Raw genomic sequence first — 13,307 nt, 5'->3', positions numbered from 1 at the left:
CCACCTCTGGCACTGGAGTGACAAACCTGTGCCAGGTGGGTGTGGCAGGGCTGGGCGGCTTGCAAGCCACATAGCAGTGTTATGGCACACAGCAGTGTTGCTATGGCACCCAGCAGCGTTGTTACGGCACACAACAAGTGTTGTTACAGCACACAGCAGTGTTATGGCACACAGCAGTTTTATGGCGCACAGCAGCGTTGTCATGTCACACAGCAGCATTGTCATGGCACACAGCAGCATTGTCATGTCACACAGCAGCGTTGTCGTGGCACACAGCAGCGTTGTTATGGGACACAGCAGTGTTGTTCTGGCACATAGCAGTGTTGTGGCACACTGCAGCGCTGTTATGGCACACAGCAGCATTGTTCTGGCACATAGCAGTGTTATGGCACACAGCAGTGTTATGGCACACAGGGGTGTTATGGCACAATTTTGGTTGTGGTGTGTCCCGGGGAAGGTGCAAAGGTGGGGGCCGTGTCAACAGCAAAGCTCCAGCCTCCTTGGACTTGGAGACTAAGAAAGGCCTTGAGGGCAGACATCACTGTTGGGGCAGAGGTAGAAGTGCAAGGAAACCATGAGGGGCTGTGCTCATGAGAGCCCAGGACAGCATCCAGGGATGCCCAGAACCAGGGTGAATCCTCCATGCGCAGATCTCAAGGGCGGGCTATGGAAGAATCATCCACCTTTCTGCAATGTCATGGAAGGACAGCCCCTAGCACAAGGTCCACGTGTGGGTCCTCGGGACCCTGATGAGCAGAACAGAAAGGAAAAGGAGGCACAGGTGCCAGATGTCCATGTCCTGCTGCTCTGGTCCGGCCCAAGTCCTGGGAGGAGGGCAGGAGCCCCGGGAGTGCTTTGTGTACTGGATAAGAGCTGAAAGAAGATGAAGAAAACCAAGAAACTCAGGTTCGCAAATTCTGCAATCATTGGACGAGTGGCCTTCCACCAAAAGTGGCCTTTTGATGCTTTGGGGGTTAACTGTTGAGGTATTTACTGGTGCTAATGTCACTGGCATTTTAAAACTATCCACTGGTGTTCATAATGCCAAACCACCCACCAATCAGCACCGCATGATTAATGGGAAACCAGGAGGAAGAAGCTGTCCATCTCGATGCACACCGGTTACTATACCTCCAGGCCTAGGAGAAGCCGCAGGGTTGCTGAGTGGGCTTGCTATGCTGTTCTTGGGGTTTCCAGGCTAGAAAGCATGCTGGGAGTTAAATGCTCTTTAATAAAAAGAACCCGTTCCTCAGGCCTAGGAGAAGCTTATTAATGGTCTGGGCATCGTTTTTTATTTTCCTGGCATCTCACTACTATTTTTTGCACATAAATGGAAAAGAGAGCTTACTGGAGTGAGGAAGCGAGCCACACCTTCGGGATTAAAAACTTACCCAAATGCAGCCCTTCAGCTTCCGTGCTAAGGAAGCAAACACAGGTCTACAAACATGGCTCCCTACTGACAGGCAGAAACCTGTCTTGTTTCCCTCCAGGGATCAGAGGTCATGGAGCCGGTGTAGGTGGCCGACCTGCCCTGAGTCACATGGAGCTTTATGAAGCCCAATATCCTCTTTGAGACACATATGAGCTCAAACTCATTTCAAACATCGACCTCTGGGAGATTTACGATCTCCAGGAGGGAGCACTCTCCATGACCTGCCTCGCTCAAATTGCTTTTGATACTTCTCCCAAGTGCTTAAAAGCTGCTAGGGGATCTAGAAAGCATATTAAAAACTGCCATAAATCGTCGGAATATTCCGGGTGTTGTGCTGGGGACATGGGCTGGCCTGCAGGTGGGAAAGTGAGTCCTTGGTAGGGGCAGGCCTCTCTTCCCTGCCAAGATAAGACCTGGGGTTGTCCAGGATTGTAGGAGTATCCCTGGGCATTGGAAGTGGCTAGCGATGTTTATGCAGAAAGTCCCGGAAGCCTTGGTACCATCAGGAAATGATTAGACTAGGCTGCCAAAACGCCCCACGATTCTTGTTCTGGCTGGGCAACTGAGCAGTCTCCACAGATGATGACCACAGCTCCAGCCCCAGGGAGAAGAGCCTCGTCTTGCACCCTAGCATGAGAGGGGAGGCAGCTGGAGCCGGTGTTGGAAACTCACTCCAAGTCTGATCTCGTGAGCAGATCCTTGGCAATGGCCAATTTGGTTGGAATATTTCCTCTCCACCTCCCATTAGTTTTCTTTTATCTCTTCCTTCTCTTGGTTGGACTTTTACTTACTTTGTAGCAAGTGTTGACTCAATCTGAATAAAAGAAGGCAGATACTTAGAAGTAATGTTTCCTCCATTCCATACAAAAATTGAAGATATCCTTTAGAAAGACCAAAGGAATGAACGAGATGGGGTAAATATGAAAGGCAGGTAAGTCGAGGTTTAATAAAAAGCCCATTCTGACAACAATGGAGGGGACAGTCTTTTAAAGAGGAAAGGACTGTGCCAGTCTGTGCAGTCAATTTTAGGAGGCAAGGCTATTCGCATGTCTTGGCTAAGCTGAGACACACACTGTAGGGATTTATCAAAAGCCCACAGGACCACCATGATAAATCTATTGTGCAAGTCCGGTGACTTTCATATAAATTTGCCATTTAGCAGAAATTCATTTTCCAGAATGTAACATAACGGGGGTGAAACGTGCATCCACTGCTTTCTGAGAGTGAGACAAATAGAGTGTTCAGCACAGACACACACACACACACATGCATGTACACACATGTGCACACACGCTTCTCACTTGCAGATCCCAGCCCTTCTCTCTGGGTGTCTGGAACTGTGTACAATCAGGTGTATGTGTTCCAGCTGCTGATGATCAGCTCACTGATGAGCTCACTGGAAGGCAGATTGAATTTCACTAATTTCTAGCTATTAATAGAAGCAGAATTTTGAAGAAGGCAAGGAAGGACCATAAAACCTTGGTATCTCCAAGCTTTTCACTGAAACACATTCTGTGTTGCTAGATGTTTGTGCCTCTGAGGGGGACGGATATTACACTGGCGTGTCATTTTGTCACTATGATAGCAAGCTTCAGGATAGCTTCTCGGTGTAATAATGGTAAAATTGAATGAAATTCTAGTATTAACCAAAATATATTAAGTGGATTTGGGTGTGGGTTCAATGATGATAATTAAAAAGATAATCTCTAACCACAGTTTAAGTAAAATTTCCAAACCATGATACAAAATGGCTTTTGCTATAAATATATTTAAAGTTACATCTAAACTTTGTGAACATGTTTACCATTCTACATATATCATCCAAGAGTATAATGGTAGATTTAAAATGTAATGACATGCACCTCTTTATCTTCTTCTTATTCTTTTCTTAGCTGGGATCCCCTTCTTTCTTCCGAATACTGGAATGAACTGTAGCTTCCTGTTTCCACTCTTGCACCCTTCCTTCTTCACTTTTCTCCGTTAATGCTGCAGATGTTGCTACTGAGCTGTGAGCCCACTCTCCAACCACACACTGTTCCAATCTCCTTCCTTCACCGGGGGAACCTCAAACCACCTTTATTTTCACTGGTCCCCTCACTCCGTTCTTCCTGTGAGCATTGCCCCTGTTCAGGATAATTCTTGAACGCAGCCTTGAACTCCCTTCCCCTTCTGCTCCATCAGCTCACTTCACATCTGAAAAGGTGGTCTTCACACACTGTCTCCAGTTCCACACCTTTCTTACTCACACAGCCTGTCGTCGAAAATCGAGTTCTCCAGAGCCTTCCCCAGCCACACAGGCCAGCTGAAGTCCTCCAGCACAGTCACACTTGCAGTGGCACCACTGTGACTTCTGGTGGATAACGGTCATCTCCAAGAGAACATTCGCTGTACAAGGGCAAAGTTGAGTTTGACTTGCTCATGCTGTAGCCACAGCATCTAGTCAGCACGTGGGAGGAGCACAGGACGTGGGTGCGGAATTATTGAAGAACAGGCTTGACCAAGCTGCCATCTTCGTAGCCTCCCTTGTTTCTCTTCCCGCTCTTCCTTGATTCTGTCACTGTCAACCTGGGCAGAACCACTGCTCTTTTGTAACTGGGGGGATAGTTTCAGCATAGTTCTAATAACAGATTTTTTGTCTATTATCATTTCAGTGATTTTAAAATACTTTTAAAAATACAATATTATTAGTGCTATTGTAATATAGTTACTTTAACCACGATTATAATTGATTTAATGAGCAATGGGAATAGTCACATAAAATAATTTTAGTTTTCTCCAACCACTGCTTTTCATTTGTTACACCTTCCTTTCTCCCTCTTGGGTGGATTCCAGAGCTGCCATTCATATCAACCTTCTATTTCATCTCCCGCCTCTCCGAAGCCTACCACTTCCCCTCCTCCCAATTCAGCTTGAGAGAAGAAGGTGAGGGGTTGTGTCTGGTTTTGGTTGCATGTGATCCCTCTCGTTTGCAAAGTCCTTTTTAAGGTATTAGCACCAGGAGAAGTAATAAAGGTTCTCCTGTACCGAATGCTCAGGGCTGTTGTGCCATCATGCTGGTTGCTGCTGGATCATTTGTTTTCACAAATACAATAGCCTTTATATTGTTAGAATTTTGTTGTTGTTGTTAACAGTCAATACAGAAACTGACATTTCCCCAAAAATTGTTCTCCAAAAGATTTAAGTAAATTTCAAGGTTTACTTTTTTCCTTTGTTTTAATATATTAGTATCCTTATTATACTTATTTATGGTTCCCAAGAGAACAGACATGGTTGATGCAGGCAGCGCAGACCACACTCTGCATTACCTGTATTTTGTCCAGGACTCCGGTGCTGTCCATCCTACTGGCCACATTGACAGTGTTGCCCCAGATATCATATTGTGGCTTCTGAGCTCCAATCACACCAGCTATCACAGGTCCATGGTTAATACCTGTGCCACATCAGAGTTGAGTTAGCAAGATTCATCTTATAACCATTGTCTTTTTATTTCTTTTATTTTTTGAGATGGGGTCTTATTCTGTCACCCAGGCTGGAGTGCAGTGGCGCAGTCTTGGCTGACTGCAACCTTCACCTCCCAGGCTCAAGCGATCCTCCCACCTCAGCCTCCCAAGTAGCTGGGGCTACAGGAACACACCACCACACCTGGCTAATTTTTTGTATTTTTGGTAGAGACAGAGTTTTGCCATGTTGCCCAGACTGGTCTCAAACTCCTGAGCTCAGGAGATTCACCTGTCTTGGCCTCCCAAAGTGCTGGGATTACAGGAGTGAGCCACCGCGCCAGGCCAAAGCTTCCCCTTTGCAATGGAAAGTTAGGTCAGGAAACAGCCCCAATACTGTTCCAAGCAGTACCTTTGCAGGTACAGAAGAGGTAAGAAATAAATTCTCCTTTGGTTTTGTGGCATACTCAGGAAAACACACTTCTGGTTTAGGCATCTCAAATAATTTATTCCAGCTCTGGCACAGGTCAGAGCACCCAGGGGTCAGCCGCTGGACACTGGCCTGCGGTTCCAGCCTTGCATCTGTCAGCTCAGCTTTTCTTCTGGCCACTGCTCATCCCTGCTTGGTCAGCTGCTCTGGGGGTGGGGAAGAGCCTGGACTGATTATTGCTGGCAACATGGCCATCTCTAGTTAGTGTAGGAGTGTGCTTGATTTGTGGTTCCAACTGATTCTACAGCTAGATATGCTGAAAAGGATGCTAGGAGTGAATTCACCTCATTATTTGTCCCATCGCTTTTGTTGGCAATATTATTCTTCCACGTTGCTATCCCTGAACTACCTCTGGATGTCACAGTACATGGAGGTCAAGCAGGGAAGTCCCCTCCTGGGAGAGACAGAGGGTCTGGGGAAAGGGAGACTCAAAGGCCAAGTGAAACGTTGAGTTCAGGCTTCCTCAGAAATCTAACAAGGCTGATATATGGGGTTGAGGGTATAGACTTTATCAGTTATTGGACAATCAGGGTAAAGTAGACATTTAATGTCAATAAACACCACTGGAAGGAGGTCCATTCAACAGTTCGCGTGAATCTGAACAATATCACTGAAGTCTAGACCAGGAAAATGGCACGTTGGAGGTAGCACATATGACTGGCAAATAGCCGTTCTGGTCCCATGCTGCAGTGCAGGGCAATATGATTTTGGTCTATACAAGTTTGATAATAGAAGAGGTCATTCTCCCATTGCGATCGTTAATACTAAATGTCAAATTAATTGGATTGACAGATGCAAGGTACTGTTCCTAGGTGTGTCTGTGAGGGTGTTGCCAAAGGAGATTAACATTTGAGTGAGTGGATTGGGAAAGGCAGACCCACCCTCAATGTGAGTGGGCACCATGTGATCAGCTGCCAGCGTGGCCAGAATAAAAGCAGGCAGAAGAACGTGGAGAGATTAGACTGGCTTCGCCTCCCAGCCTACATCTTTCTCCTGTGCTGGATGCTTCCTGCCCTCCAGCATCAGACTCCAAGTTCTTCAGCTTTGGGACTCGGACTGGCTTCCTTGCTCCTCGGCTTGCAGACGGCCTAATGTGGGACCTCGCCTTGTGATTGTGTGAGTTAATACTTCTTAACAAGCTTTCCTTTATATATACATCTATGCTATTATATATACATCTATCCTATTATTTCTGTCCCTCCAGATAACCCTGACTAATATGCCCATGTAATACATTTTTTTTTTATTTTAAAGAGGTATAGTAGCAAAATTTGAGGAGCCCATTTTCCAAGCTGTCAAAACAGTGTAGAGTCTCTGGGGTCAAAGGGACACGCCCATGTTTGGTGTGGCCATCTCATCTTTGTGTAAGGTAGAGCCCCCGATAGGGGTTTACTATGCACAGAACTGAGACAGTAGAAAGAAAAATACGGCATTTTGGGAGACTGAGGTGAGCAGATCACTTGAGGTCAGGAGTGAGAGACCAGCCTGGCCAACATGTCTCTAGTAAATATACTAAATCTACTAAATATAAACAGTAGAGAAATCCTGTCTCTACTAAAAATACAAACATTAGCCAGGTGTGGTGGCACATGCCTATAATCCCAGCTAGTTGGGAGGCTGAGGCAGGAGAATCACGTGAACCCAGGAGGTGGAGGTTGCAGTGAACTGAGATCGTGCCACTGCACTCCAGCCTGGGTGACAGAGCAAGACTCTGTCTCAAAAAAGAAAAAAAAAAAAAAAGAAAAAGAAAAAGAAAAATATGATTAAACACTGACAACTAATAGTACAAATGGAGAAACACATCTCATTTGTGAAAGAGATGTAACATATTTTGGATTTAAATGACATTCAGGACATACCCATAGCAAAGGAAGAAAATGGCTTTAAATATTCAGATTTCTTTTTAAAGTTGAAATTTGTATGTAAGAGAGCGTTAAAAACCATTCAGATAGAATTTGCTGCCTGAACTGCTCTTATATAAACTGACTCTCAGAAGCAGCAAAATGTGTTGCCAAGAAAACCATAAAATGGTCAAGGAAGCTCTTAGAACTCTGAATGGTCGCAAGTAACTGCACACATCACAACCCAGCTGTGTGTTGACTCGATGGCTTAAAACACACATTTAAAAAAATAACAACTTGTAAAAGGCAAGTCATGAAACATGCTAAAAAAAATCAACTTAAAGTCTGTTAAAAATTTAGGAATCAGGAAGCCTTTGTTTTCAACCAAGTAAACATTACTTTTTTTTTTTTGGTGACAGGGTCTCTTTCTGTCACCCAGGCTGGATTGCAGTGGCACTATTATGGCTTGCTGCAGCCTCAACCTCCTGGGTTCAATCAATCCTTCCGCCTCAGCCTCCAAAGTAGCTAGGACTACAGGCGTGCACCGCCAAGCTCAGTTAATTTATTTTTTGTAGAGATGGGGTCTCATCATGTTGCCCAGGCTGGTCTCAAACTCCTGGAATCAAGTGATCTTCCCACCTCAGCCTCCGAAAGTGCAGGGATTACAGGCATGAGCCACTGCACCAGGCCTAAAGGTTATTTTTTAACAATATTATAAAGAAAGCTGGATTTTTTTTTCTCTAGGCTTTGAACACAATCGGAAAAGCTGTCACTGTTTCAGAACCTATGACACATTTGGTGTTCTTACAGCTTGTGGCCCCGGGAAGATGGAACTGTATTGCAACAATTCTAAGATCCACTTTTTTAAAGAAAATATTTTTACATCTCTGAAATATGGGTGTATCTTATAGTTAGTGGCAGGTCCCAGTTTAATTGGCAACAGCCCATAAAATAATGCAGCAGCTCTTAGTGGATGTCTCACAGTGAATCAGCAACGCAGGACGGCTCAAGGCTGTGTGTGCCGTGTTTGTAGACGCGACCTTGACTGAGTGCAGGTAGCCTAGGTCCAACCAAAGGGTTTTTTTTTCTAATTTGTTCAAAAGTGTCCTTCCTTCTGTCATCCAGTCTTGCAACGGGATGCATTTGTAATTGTTCTACTCCAACACTGAAAGGATCATCAATATCTCCTATGACTTACTCCTTATTCCACATCTTTGCCACAACTGAAACCGAGACCTCTTTTGCAGAACGTACCCACTCGCAATTTGAAGTCGTTGAAGGAGTGCTTGTTGATGGCATCCAGCTTCCCTACCAGGGCAAAAGCAAACTCCACCATGGTGCCAATGTGCATGTACTGCCGCTCGGGCTCCTGAGAACAAACACACACAGGCAGATGGAAGTTAGAGCATCACAGCTGGAAACTGTTCCCCTTTGTCCCAAACCTGAGCTTTACGCAGAAAGGAATGGTGGCAAATTCTAATGCTACAAGGCACTGCAGACATTCTATAAGAATCAAATCCCATCTCAAGGAAGCACTGTGTGGCCAAGGGGAGACGTTAGGTGCTAGAAGACACTGACTTCCGTGTCTCAGGCCCCCTCAGGCCAAAGGCATCATGCGGGCTAAGGCTGACCACGGGGAACCTGTATCGTATTAGTCCAGAAATCACCAAGGGAAGCTGGCTTTGAGGAGGCGCTGGCGCCTTCTTCCCTCCTTTCCCCTCCACAGCCGGCCTTTGCCTTTCTCTGCGGGGCTCTGGCTCTGGTGGCCTGACCGCTAGGGGGTGCCCGCTCCTTGTCCTTAGGCTGCCAGTGGCGATTGCCCAGTGGGAGGTGCCGTGGAAAAAGAGAGCAGGGAGGAGGCTTGGGGCCTCGTTCCTCCTCCTTCCTCCTCTTCCCTGCTCACTGCAGGCTTTCCACAGGGGTCAGTCTTCTTCACGGAGGACAAGGGCTACTGCCCCGGGTGGCAGCTACTGTCTCTGCACTGCAGCTCTCTCTAGTTCTGGGAACATCCCCCTCCTTTTGCCCTCTTAGGCCTTGAAATGGAGGATTTTAGGCTGAATTGTGTCCCTCCAAGTTCATATGTTAAAGTCCTAACCCCAGTCTCTCAGGATATGACCATATTTGGAGATAGGGTCTTTAAAGGGGTGATTAAGATAAAATGAGCTTATAAGGGTGGGCCCTAATCCAATATGACTGGTGTCCTTTTAAGAAGAGGCAGATAGGATCCAGTCACCCACAAAGGGAAGGCCGTGTGAAGACACAAGGAGAAGAAGGAAAGAGGCCCGACAGGGGGAGAAGAGAGGCCTCAGGAGAGACCAACCTTGCTGACGACTTGATCTTTGGTTTCCAGTCTCCAGAACAGCGAGGCAATTAACTTCTGTGGTTTAACTCCCCCATTTGCAGTACTTTGTTATGGCAGCCTTAGCAAACTAATATAGAGGGTAACAATTTCCTCATTTACTGGTCCTTGAGGGCTGTGTCATCCCACGAGGAGGAGGGAATTACAGAGCTGAAGGAGAGAAGTCCTGAAGATTTCCCAGTGGGAAGAAGTGAACATTTCTATGCAGATTTCCTATTAATTTCTGTTTAACATTCCTGTTACCTGTTTATATTTAACATGAATCTGTAGCACTTACTATATTTATATTTGGAATTTCACCTTTTTAAAAGTTTCTATTTTTTGTTACGTTATTAGTATATGCATAGAATTCATTTAATTCCTTTAAATGTCCTGAAGGTTTCTGCTCCCCCAATACTTAATGATTCTGTGCACCAAAGTGGGGTGGAGCACGGTTTCTGTTCCAGCCTGCCTGCTGGGCTGCTGGGCCTTCGGGGTTTCAATGACATGCGGTCCCAGGCCTGCTGGGCATGGCTGCTTGGCCGAATGGATGTCCGTGTTTGCATGGAAGCCAGTGCCTTGTGTCTTTTCAAGTCGGCATCCCTCATTGGTTTGTGACCTCCACCAGGGTAGAGACTTTGCTCTATTAATCTGTGTCTCCACATTAGAATAAAGTCCCTGACAAAGAAGAGGAACTCAATAAATGCTTATTGAATAACTATACTTAGGTTGGCAGTGGGATCACCAAGAGGAAATGGCTGGGAGGAATGCAGACACGGACTCATTAAGCTTTGGCGTAAGGTCAAAGCTGACCGCTGTGCATTTGAAAAGCACGCACCCAGGAAGGATCGTGAATGTGCCTACTACAGCAGGTGAGGGCTCCAAGGGAAGAAAGGAGAATAGGATACTAGAGGGTTGAGCTGGCAATATGCCCTCGGCTAGGACATGGGTCGGGGGGAGGGGAACCAGCAAGGCACACTGGAAAACAGCTGAGAGACCAGGAGAAATGGAACATGGGGCTGTTGCGGGCCTTAGGCAGTGACTTCTGAGATGAGCGTTGGAGCCCAAAGGGAGCTAAATCAGAGATGAAGAAAGGTCTGGGGACAAAGAGGAGCCACCTGCTGACCTTGGGGGAGCATCCTTTATGGAAAGTGAAGAGAAAGCCCAACTCTCAGTGACTCAGAAGGGACGGGTGAGAAGATAAATGAAGACTGTAGACATAAGCACCTATTCAAGGTGACAACAAGGTAGAGAAAAGCAACTACTAAGGTGGTAGCTAAAGGGGAGAGGAAAATGAAGAAGGGGTTATTCATCTGCTCTACACAGTGTTTAATAAGGAGTGTGCATGGGGATTGCAGTAACGCAGGGTTTCTCAACCTTGGCACCATGGACACTTGAACTGGGTTGAACTGGGTTAATCTCCGCTCTGCGGGCTGTCCCGCACATCACAGCGTGTTTAACACCATCCCTGGCCTCTGCCTACTGGACGTCAGGGGCATCTTTCACCTCTCATTGTGACAACCAGAAATGTCTCCATTGACAATAACAATGCTCCGGGGGGCGGGGGGAGGAGTAAAATTGCTCCCAGTTGAGAATCACTGCACTAAACAGTATAAATATGAATGGAGAAGAAGAATTAAGTCTCTGTTCAAGAGGGAAAGACATCTTCCTATCCTCAGGTGAATTATATCATTCCAGAAAAAGTCAAAGGAAATAGAACTATTGCAGTAAATTCTCAACTTACAGTCATGAGAGAAAAACCATATAACTACAAAATTGGAGCTACAAAGTTGACTGTCAGCTAACTTTGGTGGAATTTCAGAATGTCATTTCTTAACAACAGTTAGTCTTTTCTATCATAGCTCACTAGCATTTTTTTTTTTTGTCTCACGACTTATGGGGAAAACCTGATTTGGAGGCTTGTGCAGTCAGTTGGAAAACATCTTGCTCCTTAATAGGAGGCACAAGCTGTTAAATCAACAAGCAAAATCTTGTGTAGTAAAAATTACAACTGTCCAAGTAAGGAGGACATATTTGCCATGGAGAAATGATTTTGCTTTTTACCAAACCAAGGTGCAGCAAACAAGCTCCGCTCCTTGAGAAATTATTGCCCAATCTGTTTTCACACAGTTGGTTTAAACTGGAGGTTTTAAGTGACGTCAGTAATAAAAGAAGAGATTGAGTTCTGGGAATGAAGTTTAATTCAACATCAGTAAGTCATTTGGGCTTAGCAAACCCTAGAAAAAATTATGTTCAGTCTCTAGAAGAACTCAATTCATTTCAACAAGTCTTCGTAAGTTTGGTCTTGATAAATACCTGATGGCAGTATGAAGCAGTTATTTCTCCTATGATCTGAATAATTTGTGTTATATATCCCCAGATATTTAACGGGCTTCCAGCTACACAGAGACTACTCACTCAGTTCCCTGAAACATATTTTATAAACTGGTTGTTTTGGAAGTTTCACCAGCAAGGAACATTGCTTAAAGTAGATGCATGTTTACCAAGATGATTTTATAACCCAAGTGTCTGTTTGGTAATAACTGAGGTAATTTTTTAGGCTAAAATAAACATAACCTTCCTCTTCTGTACTCTCTTCTCCCTCTTCCTTCCATAAATATTCACTGAGCATTTGTTATGTGTCTGGCCCTGTGTTCTATGCTGAAAAACTTCTGGTGTTCAAGTTCCCCTGTATCTGATTTGGAAGATAAATGGGGATTGTTATCTAAGGAGCATTCTGTTCTCCTGACGGGCTTCTAGGAGATCTCATCAGACTTCTCCCAGCTGAGCATAAAAACTGCATACTGTGATAATCAGCTTACCTGGGAGAGGGTTGCCAATGGAATATTGCCTGCATCAGGCAAAAATAGGTTCAGCTCCAGTTTCTTCAATCATTAGCTGTGTGGCCTTGGTAGAGTCATTTAACTTCTCTGGGCCTCAGTTTTCCTCACCTGTTAAATGGGACAATAACGCCCTACCTTTCTTTTATTTTTTTTTGAGATGGAGTCTTGCTCTGTAGCCCAGGCTGGAGTGCACTGGCACCATCTTGGCTCACTGCAACCTCCGCCTCCCAGGCTCAAGCCACTCTCCTGCCTCAGCCTCCCGAGTAACTGGGACTACAGTTGTGTGCCCACCGCGCCTGGTTAATTTTTTGTATTTTTAGTACAGAAAGGGTTTCACCATGTTGGCCAGGTTGGTCTCGCACTCCTGAGCTCAGGTGATCCGCCCGCCTTGGCCTCTCAAAGTGCTGGGATTACAGGCACGAGCCACTGCACCCAGCCAACTCCCTACCTCATTGGGTTTCAGTTAAGATTGAATAAATGGATACAAGCAATGCATTCAGCCTGCATCCCTGGGTCTTGGGTCTTAGTCTCCTTCATGATAGTGTAGAGATGCATGTCACTCTGCTTGACATGACAGCCACCTAGGAGGAAGATACTAGTATTGTTTTATGGCTAAGTGTGGTACTTTTCCCTCTTACTTACAGCTTTAACAACGACCAAGGTGTCTGACCTTTTAAGTGTCTTTGAGATTCTCTGTATGTATAGTGAACAGGGACAGTTCATTTTCTTTCAGTTTTGAGTTTCCTGTTAACAGCATGAGAGCAGAAGGAAATTTCTCTCTTCTTCTGACACATCATGACAGCTTTGGTGTTTGCACAAAAATACACAGACTTAGGATTTTTTGCTTTTCATTTCCACAGAGACCTAAGCTATTCTCGATTCTTACCAGTGAAGGGAACTGGGGCTATTAGTTTTAATGGACCCCT

The 13,307-nt window shown here is 45.3% G+C and overlaps 1 protein-coding gene across 3 annotated transcripts in view; it reads right to left on the bottom strand.

Moving 5' to 3' along the window:
• Positions 1 to 13,307, bottom strand: part of ADCY2 (adenylate cyclase 2) — a 435,519-nt gene that overhangs the window by 2,036 nt on the left and 420,176 nt on the right. For all 3 annotated transcript variants that reach the window (XM_034959722.3, XM_034959723.3, XM_034959724.3), the window contains 2 exons: positions 8,455 to 8,569; positions 4,738 to 4,862 (listed from right to left, as the gene is read on the bottom strand). In XM_034959722.3, the coding sequence (XP_034815613.1) occupies positions 4,738 to 4,862; positions 8,455 to 8,569 (240 nt within the window). The remainder of the gene's footprint in view (positions 1 to 4,737; positions 4,863 to 8,454; positions 8,570 to 13,307) is intronic.

The sequence above is a fragment of the Pan paniscus genome, chromosome 4 (genome assembly GCF_029289425.2).
Source record: "Pan paniscus chromosome 4, NHGRI_mPanPan1-v2.0_pri, whole genome shotgun sequence".
Taxonomy (NCBI): Eukaryota; Metazoa; Chordata; class Mammalia; order Primates; family Hominidae; genus Pan; species Pan paniscus.
This window is presented reverse-complemented; position numbering and strand designations above follow the sequence as displayed.